The sequence below is a fragment of the Trachemys scripta genome, chromosome 17, assembly GCF_013100865.1.
Source record: "Trachemys scripta elegans isolate TJP31775 chromosome 17, CAS_Tse_1.0, whole genome shotgun sequence".
NCBI lineage: Eukaryota > Metazoa > Chordata > Testudines > Emydidae > Trachemys > Trachemys scripta.
This window is the reverse complement of record NC_048314.1, coordinates 13,485,647-13,499,089: the sequence shown is the minus strand read 5'-3', so window position 1 is coordinate 13,499,089 and position 13,443 is coordinate 13,485,647. Positions and strand designations below refer to the sequence as shown.

The following is a 13,443-nucleotide window of genomic DNA, read 5'->3' as shown; positions in this document are numbered from 1 at the left end:
GCATCTGTAATTTTTAACACTAAAAGATTGTACGGTTGAATGGTGTTGTAGCTGTACTTAAAGATAGCTAAGTGCAGAAGTGCTTAAATAAATAGCCAGAGAGCATAGCAGCAGTTGGTTTTTATTGCAAATACTCTCTTCCTCTCCCCCCTACTACTCATCTAATCCACACTAGAATTTGCACCTCATTTTCCTTCTGAAGTAGCCATAGATACAGTAGGTTCTGGACAATAAAACTCACCTGTATCACACACTGATACTTATGACTGATAGCGAAAAGCAGTCTTCTGCTAACACAAAGTACAGGTTTCTGCATTGATGACAGATGTCATCTACAACCTCACTTTCCCAGATAACCAGTTTCCTTGAAAAGTGCCCATGATACCGTGGAAAGGATTGTTACAAGTGGATAATAGGGAAATTAAAACCTGGGACCATTCAGAAGATCTCTCACCCTCCGGCCTACAGCTAGAAGTGAAAGGCTTCCCTGCATCTTAGCTCACCAAGACTGCACTGCACTAGTATTAGCCAGAGCTCAGTGAAGAAATACTAGTTCCAATAAGTTCACACTGTACAATGTAGCCTACAGCAATAGCTCCCACCTCCACACAGCAAAGCCTTTGGTGCTCTTGCATTACAGAAGCATCTAGAGAGCCACAGAGGATTGCAGAATTCACTAGCACTCACTCGATAACAACTGATCATATGGAGTATTTCCAGGAATACTTTTCATGTAACTCATGATAGGAAGCTTTTTTCAAATCATTTTGCAATAATTATTTCTTCAGTCTACGTTGTGCTCTCTGGGTCTCTTATCTACTGATAGCTAAGAAACCCTAGATGCCATATACTGCATAGAAAGAGGAACCGAGCCTGTATTGTCACTAACAATCCAGAATCAGCTGTTGAAATAACAGTTTAAATGGAGATCACCCTGAAGACTGGAAGCACATGGCCTGCACACAGCAGGATCTTTTCCATCATGCAAAAGAATTCCTTCCTCAGTGCTGCTGATTCCCCCATTGCCCTCAGCACTGTACTTACATATTGCAGGTCAAATATTAATGCCACTTAAGAGTTACACAGTACCTCAAATAGTCAGGAAGACACTCAGGACAACTCGGACAAGTGGAGATACAGCCTGAAGTCAACCCTGGACAGACCTCAAATATTTGCTTTTGTTCCAGGGTCCACTAGCCAGTACAGTGGTTTCTTTTTACAACATATTCTTAGTATGGGGCTCACCAAGAGAAAGCCAGTTTGCTGCACTCTGCTGTTTAAATCAGAACTTACCCTCCACTCCAATGAGGTCCCAGGTCAGCATCTTTTGCATGTTCCTAGTATTCTAAATGTCATATGTACTTTGCTGTGCACACCTGTCCCCTCCTGCTCTCTTGGTCTCACAAAACCCCTTATTAGCTCTAAGCTGGACAATTCACATGCTTGCACGTCAGTCCAGGGGGAGGGGCCAGTGCATTTTATTTTTAATATAGAAGGTCTTTCCTTTAATGTTTTTCTGTGCAAGGATTTTAGTAAAGCGGCTGCAGCAGTTGCCAGTTCGTGACTTCAGCCTCTCCAATAGCCTTCTCCATGCGATGGTACCAAGGCTGAATCTTGGTATGAGTCATCATGTCATCATAGGCTTCCAGCCCTTCCATGACCCGGAGGACCCCATACACTGCCTGTGCCAAGAGAGGAGAGAGAGTTTGGAATTAGTACAGATAACAGTAACTCTAAATCTGGAATGGAGGCGACTTCAGGTTTAAGTGTCCCAAAACTTTACTCCCTTCCTTATCACCTATTCCACCTGTCTTATTAGCAGAGATTATTGAGACAGTCACAGACATTAGATGGCTAAATAGAAATTTCTTAACAAAAAGGGCAAGATTTTTGGGAGATGGAGTAAATGAAAAGTGATTACAAGATCTGGTACCATATCCAGCTCCATATAAACTCTTTATGGAGACATTGCTTCAGAATAAAACAAAAACCACTATCATTATTTATAATGAGAGCTAATGATGCAGGAAATGGTTTAAGGCTCAAATCCCAAAGTCTGATCTATGCATGCCAACCTCATGACCCTGTCCACTGATGTCAACAGGGCTCATCTCCAGTTGCAGACATGGAAGCCTAGTTTGTAAACTGCTTTTGTCATTACTTCAGATTGACTGATAATGCCCTACTCTGGGAAGTCGTGATGTTTGTAAGGTATGTGCTTGGAGTATATTTCCCAGTGGAAAGGCAATTGGCTGGCAGGCTTTCTACACACAGACACAGCCATATTGTGCAATGGAGTAAACATACTCACCCCTTATCTGTAACACACTATTTGACAACACAACTCTCACCTCCCAAATAAGACACTCAAATGATATATCTAATATACAGACCAAGAGGATATAGCACATATTTTATACATGATCAGAGTCACATCTATATCATACTATATGCATGATAGATGGTAATTTAAATACAGAGACCAAGGGTCTTGACCATTACCAAGTCAGCGAGATTCGGCTGGCTGCCACCCATGAATGGTCTGTGTTCGCCAACAGCTTTTACCCAGTCATTGGCTGCTTTGTACAAATCTTCTCTGACATTATCCTGGAGATGGTGCCTGTATTAAGAGAAAATATATAGTGTCCTCTAACTGGTTCATTTATCTCTTTAATCTTCTCCTCCCATTACTCTTCCCATGGATTGATATATGGCTGGGGACAAGGAATGCATTTCAGAGAGTGAATGAAAAGGCTTGGGTATTTTTAAAGAGGACTATGAAGTAACTTGTGTGCATAAGCATCTCTTTCATTCAGAAGGTTAGAGGACTCAAAGAAGTCCATAAATACTTAACGTTGATTAAGTGGTTAAGGAACTATTTGCTCTAGTGGTTAAAGCAAAGGACCAGAATTCTAGAAATCATGGACAGCAATTCTTTCTCAGTCACTAACTCAGTGTGTCACACTAAACAAGTCAAGTCTTGACCATTCCTTGGTTACACCAATTGATAAACTGGATTAAAGAAGGCACTTGTATTGGAAAGACAGCAGAGATCTAAAAGGGAAAGAACTCCTGGCCCTACTACTCAAATGGTGGGGCTACAGTGAAACTAGTTCCACTTGTAGTGATCATTCAGTTCATGAGAATAAAATATTACTTCCCAAAAGCCAGTTTCTGATTGTTCTGATCAGTGGAGATTTAAGTTGCACCGATCAAACAAGTATCAATTCCTTTGATATTTTCAAAGGTAGGAAAGGATTTTGCACTACTGAATGGCATTCAACTGTACAAGAACATAACTGGTGCTCCATAAACTGTAATAACTAGAGTGACCTGCCTTGGAGCTAATGTTAAATTAAAAATATGTCCTTACAAAAATGGAGATTTTTGCCTCTGCATGTCTGATTTGAAAAATATTATGGTTCCACATATAGCGATCATTCAGATACAATGATCAGAATGGGGGAAGTATCCAAACTGATCCTTAGAACAGAATTGCATTTTATTTGCAAGGAAAATGCCTATTAAAATGTGTTTGAGACACAGAGTTTTACTGTTTGAAGTTCATGGCTAAGGGTAGTTAAAAAACAAAGGGACAAAGAGACATTCCCTTGCTGTGTGACTGGGTTAGTGGTACCAACCTGCTCTTCAGCCTCTTGCCAATGAAGAACATGGCAACAGCCCCCACGTACTTGGCAAAAAAGCCTTCCACGGTGCCAAACTTGCCCTCACGGACAATGTAATCGAAAGAAGCCAGGGCTTCCCTAGGTGTGCGGTAAACATTGGGGGAGATGAGGTGAACAAGCCAGTCATCTGCCCATTTTCGCCACTTCATTTCCTCCCTGTAGACATCCCAAGAAAGTAGTTTAAGTGAACAAGGTGGAAACATTGAATCAGAGGAGGGAGGATGCAGCTGATACCACAATAACTGTAGCTGGAGCTTCTGCAAAGGACGAGAGTGCAACCTAGTTCCCATTCAATCTGCTCCACTGGTAATATCCCTGAACTGTCCTCAGGAGGGATCTCCTCCACTGAGGTGCTCTAATGCCAGACTCCAGCTGGATGAGACAAACTAAAGCTCTAGATTCTCTTTCTATTATTGCAAGCAGGCTGGATGGCCCATGAGGAACAAGTGTCCCATAATCATGGGTTTTCCCCAACATAAATCAATCCCAAGTGACCCTTCTGTCTAACTCAGGAGCCCAAAGGGACATCCCTCTCTGGGAAGAAGGCAGGGAGGAGAGAAAGCAAAGGAGGAAATTGGTGCAACGGTTGAGGCTCAGAGTACACCGGGGGGTGGGGGGTGGAAGGGGAGGAGAATTTCACATAGAAGTATTACATTTTGCAAGTTAAACAAATAAATTACTTGAAACAAAACCATTCCAGTTATTTAGGGGGTGTCTGATATGTATCATGTCAAGAGCAGCATTAGGAAGATTCTGTTTGTGTTCTGCAAGATCATAAAGAAGGGGTGTTATGAAACCAACTCAGAGACCCCCTAGCACATGAAATGCTTACACTCTAGCTTCTTTGATGGGGTACACATGCTGGGTCTCCATTTCATCCAGCATGAGCCAATATTTGTTCCCATACTCCATCACCTCCTTGCCCCGCTCATTCACAGCTTTCATAGGAGGATAAAATGACACAATCTCTTCTAAACTCTTCTTCCTGAGGGGAGAAACACAGTCAGAACCTGCATGGTCTTCTCCATGTGTTACTGAAAAACAGTTGCTAGGAATCCTCTTTTTGGGGCAACAAAACACTGGCTGCTCTAACAATAGAGACTTCCATAATGAGGCAGCTCAGGGGCTGTAACTCTAAGTGCAGTCTGTATTTTCTCATTCAGAATTCCTCTCCATCCTGAAGTGCAGTTAGTCACAACAGTGACTGTACAAAAAATTGCTGATTTTAATGGCACTGTGGAGCTGATACAGGTGTGGGAGAGCAAACTAGAGCCTAAGGCACCATAAGGAAACCAGATTCCAATAGTGGAATATTCTATTACTGCTGATAACGTACGAGAAAGAAAGATCGTGGCTACATTTCTAGATCTCAGGATGAGATTGGCCATTAGGGGGAAATAAAATAAAAAACAAAACCAGCATAGTGAGCAAATATACCATTAAAATACTTGTCCTTTGGTTGTAATTCTTCCCCCACAGTGTACAAGTAACTTCCACTGGCTTCAGTGCAAATAGTTTGAATCCTGCATGGGGGTGGGAGCAATAATGCCAGTGAACTTTAAAGTCTCACCTTCCCCCCTCTAGCATCCTTTGACTTTCCAGATCTGAGCAAATTTGATCTGGAATCATTGATAGAACATAAATGTGTCATTTTTAGAGAGGTTTCAGTCTGAAAATTGACTCTAAACATGCATGTTATACACATTATTATCCCAGATATATCTTTACCGTAATGTATCGTAGTAACATTGAAGTGTGTGCCTGGATGCAAGACTAAGAGGAAAATGCACTTAATGTATATGAAAAGAAAGGAGTAAAAACACACTGAAGCCACATATGTTAAAATGCACTACTATGAAATAGTTTAATGCAAGAAACCAATGAGAGAGAGAGAGAACATGTAAATGTCATTTAAAATAATCCATAGTTAGTATTAACCAGACTCCAGAATAGTCAGCTGCAGCTAACAATGTCTCTTATGGTTAAATTTCTATATACTGATGTTCTCTATACCAGGGGAAGTGGGGGGGGGAGGGGAGAAGAGAGGAATAAAAGTACAAGTTGTCCCAGATATAATATTCCCTCCATCTCCATTCTTACTCAAGCTCTTTGTAAACTGGATCTAAAGAGCAGGCTACAAGAGCAGCAAGTTGATTTATTTCCAGATATTCTGACTGGCCAACAAAAGAAACAAAAAATCAGAGGAAGGTTTGACTCATTTAATTTTTGGACTAACTTTTAAATCTTCTTTGTGGAAAGGCGGAATTCTGAATCAAAAAACACCTGAGCTCTCTCTCTCTCTCTCTCACACACACACACACATTTACCTGGAAACAAGATAGGTCTTTATTGCACTGATGATCACTGAAGAGTCATTCAGTTGCTGCAAAATAGAATGAAAATAAACTTAAGAAGAGAAGTTGATGGAGCTAAGCAGGAGGAGCTCATAACAAGCTCTGCCAACTGAATCCTTTGGGGCTTAAGCAGTCCCCAAGTCCCTTCTTCCCTAACTTCAGTTTATTTCCATAGGCAAATCTGCTATACTACAGCCATATATCTATTCTTCTGCTTGTTCTAGACAGGCCAACAGCAGAAACCAAAGTGGGTTTCAGTTTGAGCCATTGGAATTCCAGGGGGCAAACCAGCATGGTAAGAAAATACACCTCTACCCCTATATAACGTGACCCGATACAACATGAATTCAGATAGAACGCGGTAAAGCAGTGCTCCGGGGGTGGCGGGGCTGCGCACTCAGTCAGATCAAAGCAAGTTCGATATAACGCGGTTTCACCTATAACGCAGTAAGATTTTTTGGCTTCCGAGGACAGCGTTATATTGGGTTAGAGGTGTATATGGTTAAAACACTTGTCCTTGGGTCATAATTCTTCCCCCATAGAGTACAAGTAACTCCCACTGACTTCTGTGCAAATTGTTTGAATCCTGCATGGGGGTGGGAAGAATAAGACAAGGGGACTTTAAAGTCTCACCTTCCCAAACTCCCTAGCAGCAGCATGGCTTGTCACTGCTAGGGAACATTGGGCATTGTGAGTGCTCAGCAAAATACAGTAAGAGTGAGGCTAAGGAAGAGATAGCTAAGTATACAGCCATAAAATGAGGAACAGGATGCGAAGCACCCTTGGAAATAAAGTATCAATCTACAGGCTACACCTGCACTTGGCTAGTGACCCAGTGCTAGATGTAAACCCAAGAACCATGGTTATTTGAGAAGCAGAGACTCACCAGAGCGTTTCCAGCGTTGGCTAAAAGGATGGGCACCTTTCTGTAGGAGGAGAATTTGATCTCCTTCCTCATTACCGGGTTCACCTCCACAATTTCATAAGGCACCCCATGGTAATCAAGGAAGGCTCGCACCTTACTGCAGAACGGGCAGGTTTTGTATTGGTACAGGGTCAACTGCAGGCTACCTGCAGGGAGCTGAGGGAGGAAAATGCCAGAAGTTTGTATGTTCAACTCAAATATCACCTCCTCCCCCAATCGATTTATTTTTATTTTAAATTGCTGTTGCTAATATTGGGTGTTCAGATCATAATCTGGCCATCTAAATCAAAGCTCACATCCCTGGTTAACCAGCATTTTCTTCTAATGACATTATAAATATTTAACTTTTTTGTATAATTAATATCTAATTTTCTAAATATCCCCTTATCCCTTTGTAGTAACTCCAATCTCTTATGAATATATGGTTTTGCCAACTGAATCCTATAGGTTAGGGACCAAGCCATCATAAGAATGACATTCACAACACCCCTTTCTACACACAGAACTCCAACCATCCAGCCTAAGAAAATTAAACAAATCAATCTTAAAAAAAAAACAAACAAACAAAAACCCTTCAAGTAATAAAACCCACAAAAATCAAAACCAAAACCCATCCCCCAAGCAGAGTTTTTATGCTGCAAAGGGAGAGGTGTCAGAGATTCCGTGAAGTCCACTAGAAACTTTGCTATTGTTATCTATTTTACGTGGAAGATGCTCAATTACTACAGCAATGGGCAGCAGTATAAAACCCTACATTTGACGTTAAAATAAATAAATAAAATACCAGTGACATGCCAGGAAGCAATGACTTTTGTTTGTTTGGGGTAACAGTGGTTGCAAGGGTATTGGTTGAGAACGTATAAACACAGAATCTGATCTTGAATTGTTTGCACACCATATCTTCACTGAGAATGCTGGGTGCACAAGGAATAAAGGATCAGTATTAGGCACAATGCAATTACATAACAGACATTTAATGTGCCTTGCTTATTAGTCATACATTATAAAACACATACCACCATTTTACCTTGTTTCTCACTTCCATAATACCTCAGGGTATTTGTGGGAAGTCGTTAGTTGACGGAAAGCCCTATGTAAGCATACAGAATTGTTGTTTTCCCTGACACTTGACAACTACTTTCTTTTTATTCATTAAAAGCAATTTTGATAGTTACTCAAAGAGGATAATATTGGGTAGTTTAGGGCTAGATTTTAATACTTTAAAATGTTGTTTCCTAACAACATATAATATTAAGGATGTGTGTGTTTCGATCAATAGAAAAAGTCTGCTTTGTGTATTTAAACCTTTTCTTGAAGGGTTTGCCACCCCCAAATACTGCAACATTATGCTAGTGTAGGAGAACCAGAAAGTGACCAGATGAAAAACAAAATTGAAACTAACAAGACTATTTTCTTTCTACTGCCTAAAGTTAGGTATGTGTGTATGTCTTGCAGGATCAGGGTCTGTAAGTGTTTAGTTTTAATACACAAGAGTTATTAGTAAAATTAGTAGGCATTATTTGTTTAGGCTATTGTAACCTGATGGCATCACTTGTATATTCTATATCACTTAGCATGTCATTCATCCATAGGCATGGAAAACATTAGCTGATTGTTTTTAAAGTAGCAATTAGTCTATCCAGGGAAAGCTACAAAAGGCTTTGCAGAGACAGTAAATAGAAAAAGCAGCCACAGATCATTTGAGACCATTATAGCCTTTTAATCTGGAGAATCAGCTGCAGGACATTAGAGGGGAAAATACTATCTGAAAATGAACAAAAATAGAAACGTCATACAGGAGAAGAAATCTGTGACGGGGTAAGGAAGAAACCATTTTCAAAGGTTCTCCCTACCATGCCACCCCCTTAAGATGTCATTAAGGATGGGAGCCAAGATCTGTGTGCACCCCAAAAATGGAAGCTATTTGGGAGGCAGGATCAAAACCAGATTGCACGGGAAGGAGCATCGTTTCAGAATCATTTGTAAGCGGGGGATGGGAAAACACCATGGGGCCCGGTGTCCTTAGGGACTGCCAGGGGCTCCTGGATTTCCAGCAGGATTCCTACGAGGGGGGAGGCGGGAGGTTACCTTGTCTGCCTGCTGCTCTGCAAGGTGCTCCTGGGCCTTCAGGGGATACTGGAGAGTCTGGAAGAGGCCAAAGGTGCCCCCCAGGGCAAAAGCAGCCCCCACCAGCATGCGGCTGCCCTTCAGTGCCCGGGCCCGTGCATAGCGTCCTGTCCCAAAGGGGATACAGTACCCCCTGCTCTGGGCCCGCAGGAGCCCCATCCCAGCCGCCTGGCCAGCAGCCCTCAGTCTCCACGGGAGCTGCCCCAGGCACCTCCAGCCACGGCAGGCTGCTGCCATCTTCGCTCCACGAGGGGGGAGTGGAGGAGAAAAACAGGGAGGGCGGGCCTCTACACCAAGCACCAGAGGCTTTAAACCAGAGCAGAGGAGGCCCTAAGGATAGAGCGCCTCTGCTGGGCTTGTTTTTGGATTGATTGGTTGGTTGGTTTGCTGTGCCATCATTTCTTCCCAGATGCAGTATTGCATAAGGGAGAGAACATTTGTCTCCCCAAATGATTTCCAAGCCCCCACCATCATTGTCCAAAAAGCCAAAATATGTACAAAGTTATACTGTACAATGTTACGCAATGAGCAGATTGGGGAGATTTCATTTGTTAGATCGCTTATAGAATCATAGAAAAATACTGACTCAGTAGCCACCATTTATTTTGAAGGGTCCAAGTATTTCTAAGGGTCTAATGACTCCTGGAAGGTTGTTTCGTAAATAGCGATATTCAGGCGCCTCAAAATACCCATTTGCCCCTCCAATAATGGGACCCTAGAACTACCCTGATTGGAAATGGTTATAAATGGCACAGGTAAGCTGAACAAATAATCACACTGTAGCAGTGAATGTAACATTCAATGTAATAACCCATGCGAGGATGACAAGTGCTATAAAATCCTGCTAGGTTGGATCAGGGGCTCTCAAACATTTTCATAGTGTGGAATATATTTTAACACAGAGAGAGTCTCATGAACACCTCCTTTCCCTATTGCTCATAGGGTGGACAACCTCCTCTCCCGTTTATTATCACATACAATCTCTGCAGGGACTAGGGCAATTGCTTATGGAAAAGTCATATCTGGAAAATATCGGTGGATGTTTAACTGTCTGATGCAATTGTTTTTTTCCTTTTGAAAACAAAGAATCAACCCACCACCTGCTTTTACTCTTAATTTTATCAGCTCCTCCCATGTTTTTTATTCATCTCTCTCACTGACACATTCTCCTCTGCTGTCTAGACCCTTTTCTTTCCCTGTGCATGGGGTTCCCTAACAGTTGGTTCCCCGCTCCCTGACTATGCTACCCAGCCACCAACTTCTTTTCTTCACCTAGCTCTCCTGAAAATATTACCTAGCTACTATATGGATTGCAACTCTAATCCCACTAATGTCTCCAGTCCCTGAGAGGTAGTACTCATTTCCTCTCATTCTCTATTTATGTAATAGTTGCTCCCAGCAGAAGTGGATAGGCTAATGTTTCTTCCTTGTTTCCAGTTTCATTTACAGGTGGCTTTTAATTGTAGTGAAGAATGTGGACATCTGTAGCAGCAGTTGGAAACAAGGAGAGCCAGCACCATGTGACCAATCAGATGTTTGAAAATCATCAGCAAGTGTTCTTCAGCCAACAGTTTGGGAATCCCTGGATTAGATCATTTTAAATATTATTTAAATCACAGCATTTGCTGAATCATTAGCAAAAACTCCAAACCACTAATCAGCTCATTCAAAGAGTTCAGTCTGGCCAGTTATTTTTCCAGATATTAGAGCTCATTCCTCTCAACTACAATACATAGTGGGCCCAATTCCATCCCTCATGCAAATTACACTAAGGATTAATTTTGCTCACAATGTGTAGTGTGAATATTGAATGCAATACTTGGGACCAGAGCTAGATGATTAAGTACAATCTCAAATAGTCCATGATTTTATGGTAAAATTCCAAACCAATAAAGAATTACAATTAAAATTCCATCTTATAAGTTGCTTTAGAATCACAGGGTGAAAGGCAAGGACAAAATATTCAGAGTATCTAGTAGGTATCATACTAGCAAAGCCAGATTGATAGTTATCTGGCTTTTGCCACGATGGATAATTAAACCTCAGCATTTCATAAAGATGTTAAAACATAAAATAGGAATAAAAATAATAGCAATAGTTTCCACTTCTATAGCGCCTCTTATGCAAGAATCTCAAAGAGCTTTACTGACATTAATTACATAAGCCTACTTAATTATGAAATTGTATTCCACAAAGCAATAGAAAGACATAAAACCGCATGCTTCAGGGCAATTAACTTTTGTCATTTATGCTTGGTTATGCCCATACTATTATTTTTATGAGCATAACTGTGTTAGGATATAGGATGGGGCCCTAACCCAGCAGAATGTAGTCAGGTTATACTAAGGAAAGATTCAGAATGTTCTGTGATGTTAAGAATATGATCCTTCATTCCTTGTACATTGAAAATTCCATCTCAATTAGAATTAAAAAACTCCTCAAATCAGTCTTTGCCCAGGTTCAGCTCAGGGACACACTGATGCCCTAATTGCAAGTTATTTTCATCTCTAAAGATATATCCTATAAAATAAATGATAGAATGATCTGATTTCCCAGGACAGGTGAAGCATATGACTAATATCAAGTCTAAAAAAAGAAATCTTAGTTATAAAGCAAGGCAGAGAGAATTGTGCTCACTGTCCTAAGGAAAGAGGAGATTTGAAAGTGACCTACTAACTGAGGTTACAATTATTAAGTGGAAAAATCAAAAACAGTTGAAACAAACTTTATTCTGTTAAGTACAATTAAGATACATTAAACAAATCATTAACTAAAACTGGATAGATGAAAACAGGAAGGGACTGTGCTCTAGTGGCAAAAGCAGAAGTCTGGGTGTCAAGAATTCTGGGGTTTAGTCCTGTCTGTGTCACTGACTCAATGTGTGATTCTGGGCAATTGACTTAACCAGCCATCATCCTGTCTGACCATCTGTAAAATTACCTCACAGGAGCTAATAATGCATGTTTACAAAGCACTTTAAGAGCTCCAGAAATAAAAGCTCTATACAGGTGAACATATCTCCTGAGAACACCCCATAAACATATGTCCCTGAGAACAGTCTACAAAGAATAAATATACATGTAATAAATTGAGATAATTAGTATGGATAGAAAAAGGTTTAAGAGAAAACCACTGTAGAAGGGGATAGCAAAGCAAATCTATGTGAATAATTTATTCAACACATTTTCTGTTCCCAAATTGGTCTGTGAGTAGCTGATAGATTAGTTCACTTTATTGATTGGAATTTATTTGCTGGATCATTTCTGTGAATAACTTCTGATCAGCAGATTTTTCTCGAGCAGCTGTCAGCCAAAATCAAGCTGTAGTGCTTGGTTTTGACGGGGACACACAGGCCTAAACTCTGACTGGATGATTGTGGCTCTTAGAGCCAGCTTGGCTGTGAACCTTCATACTCCCAAGGTCACACTTGGTTTCTGCAGATACTCTCCTCAGTTGGCTGAATATGTTTTGCACCCATGTGAAATCCTGCCAGCAAACCCCTCTGCGAAGACTGCAGAGAGTGAACACAAAGAGGGAGGAACATAAGAGCCCAGGAAGATTGGGGGTGCGATCCCGCATCCCTGTAGGCAAACACCCCCCGCAACTATATAGTCTATTTGCTTGCCTGCCTCTCGCCCGCCCGCGCTGCTTGGGCAGCCCCTCTCTTCCCATAACTATAGACTTTACCCTGGAGCAGGGCGGGGCTAGGAAGGAGATGATCCACCCCCCTCTTCCTAGGATCCCGGCTGAAGTTTGCGAATGGCTAGGTCAACCCAAGCCCCGCCCCTTTCCGGGTCAGGGGGCGGGACCTTCCGCCGCTTCCATCCGGGGAAGGGGCGGAGCTTTCCGGCGTCTCGGAGGGCGGCCGCGACCGGGGTCCTGTCTGGCAGCGGGACTCGGGAGGGGCGCGGCGGCGGCGGCGGCGGCGGTATGTCGGGGCCGAACGGGGAGCCGCACGGGCCTGCGGGAAACGTCGGGCGGGGCGAGGAGGGGGAGGATGACGGCTTCGGGGAGACAGGTAAGAAAAGAGTGAACAAGAACCCGCGCAGCATCCCCCGCTCGGGGGTGTCCCGCCCCCCCCAGCCCGGCCCCCTCCTGCTCTCAGCATCCCCCTTCCTTGGGTGAGTCCCGGACCCCACAGCCTGGCCCCCCTCCTGCTCTCAGCATCCCCCTTCCTTGGGTGAGTCCCGGACCCCACAGCCTGGCCCCCCTCCTGCTCTCAGCATCCCCCTTCCTTGGGTGAGTCCCGGACCCCACAGCCTGGCCCCCCTCCTGCTCTCAGCATCCCCCTTCCTTGGGTGAGTCCCGGACCCCACAGCCTGGCCCCCCTCCTGCTCTCAGCATCCCCCTT

At 42.7% G+C, this 13,443-nt stretch overlaps 2 protein-coding genes across 5 annotated transcripts in view; one reads left to right on the top strand and one right to left on the bottom strand.

Annotated features, from left to right (window-relative positions):
* Window positions 1-105: 105 nt before the first annotated feature.
* Window positions 106-9,369, bottom strand: PTGES2 (prostaglandin E synthase 2). Its single transcript, XM_034751906.1, has 7 exons — window positions 9,054-9,369; window positions 6,927-7,121; window positions 6,014-6,069; window positions 4,519-4,671; window positions 3,642-3,842; window positions 2,503-2,620; window positions 106-1,682 (listed from the first exon to the last, which is right to left on the bottom strand). Exons 1-7 carry the CDS (start codon window positions 9,327-9,329, stop codon window positions 1,530-1,532), a joined length of 1,152 nt encoding a protein of 383 aa, XP_034607797.1. The 5' UTR covers window positions 9,330-9,369; the 3' UTR covers window positions 106-1,529.
* A 3,517-nt stretch (window positions 9,370-12,886) lies between these two features.
* C17H9orf16 (chromosome 17 C9orf16 homolog) overlaps window positions 12,887-13,443 on the top strand; it is a 5,117-nt gene continuing 4,560 nt past the window's right edge. The window contains exon 1 of one of the 4 annotated variants that reach the window (XM_034793732.1): window positions 12,887-13,110. In XM_034793732.1, the coding sequence (XP_034649623.1) occupies window positions 13,023-13,110 (88 nt within the window). In that variant the 5' untranslated portion in view covers window positions 12,887-13,022. The remainder of the gene's footprint in view (window positions 13,111-13,443) is intronic. The other 3 variants (XM_034793730.1, XR_004648489.1, XM_034793731.1) reach the window with 3 other exon arrangements.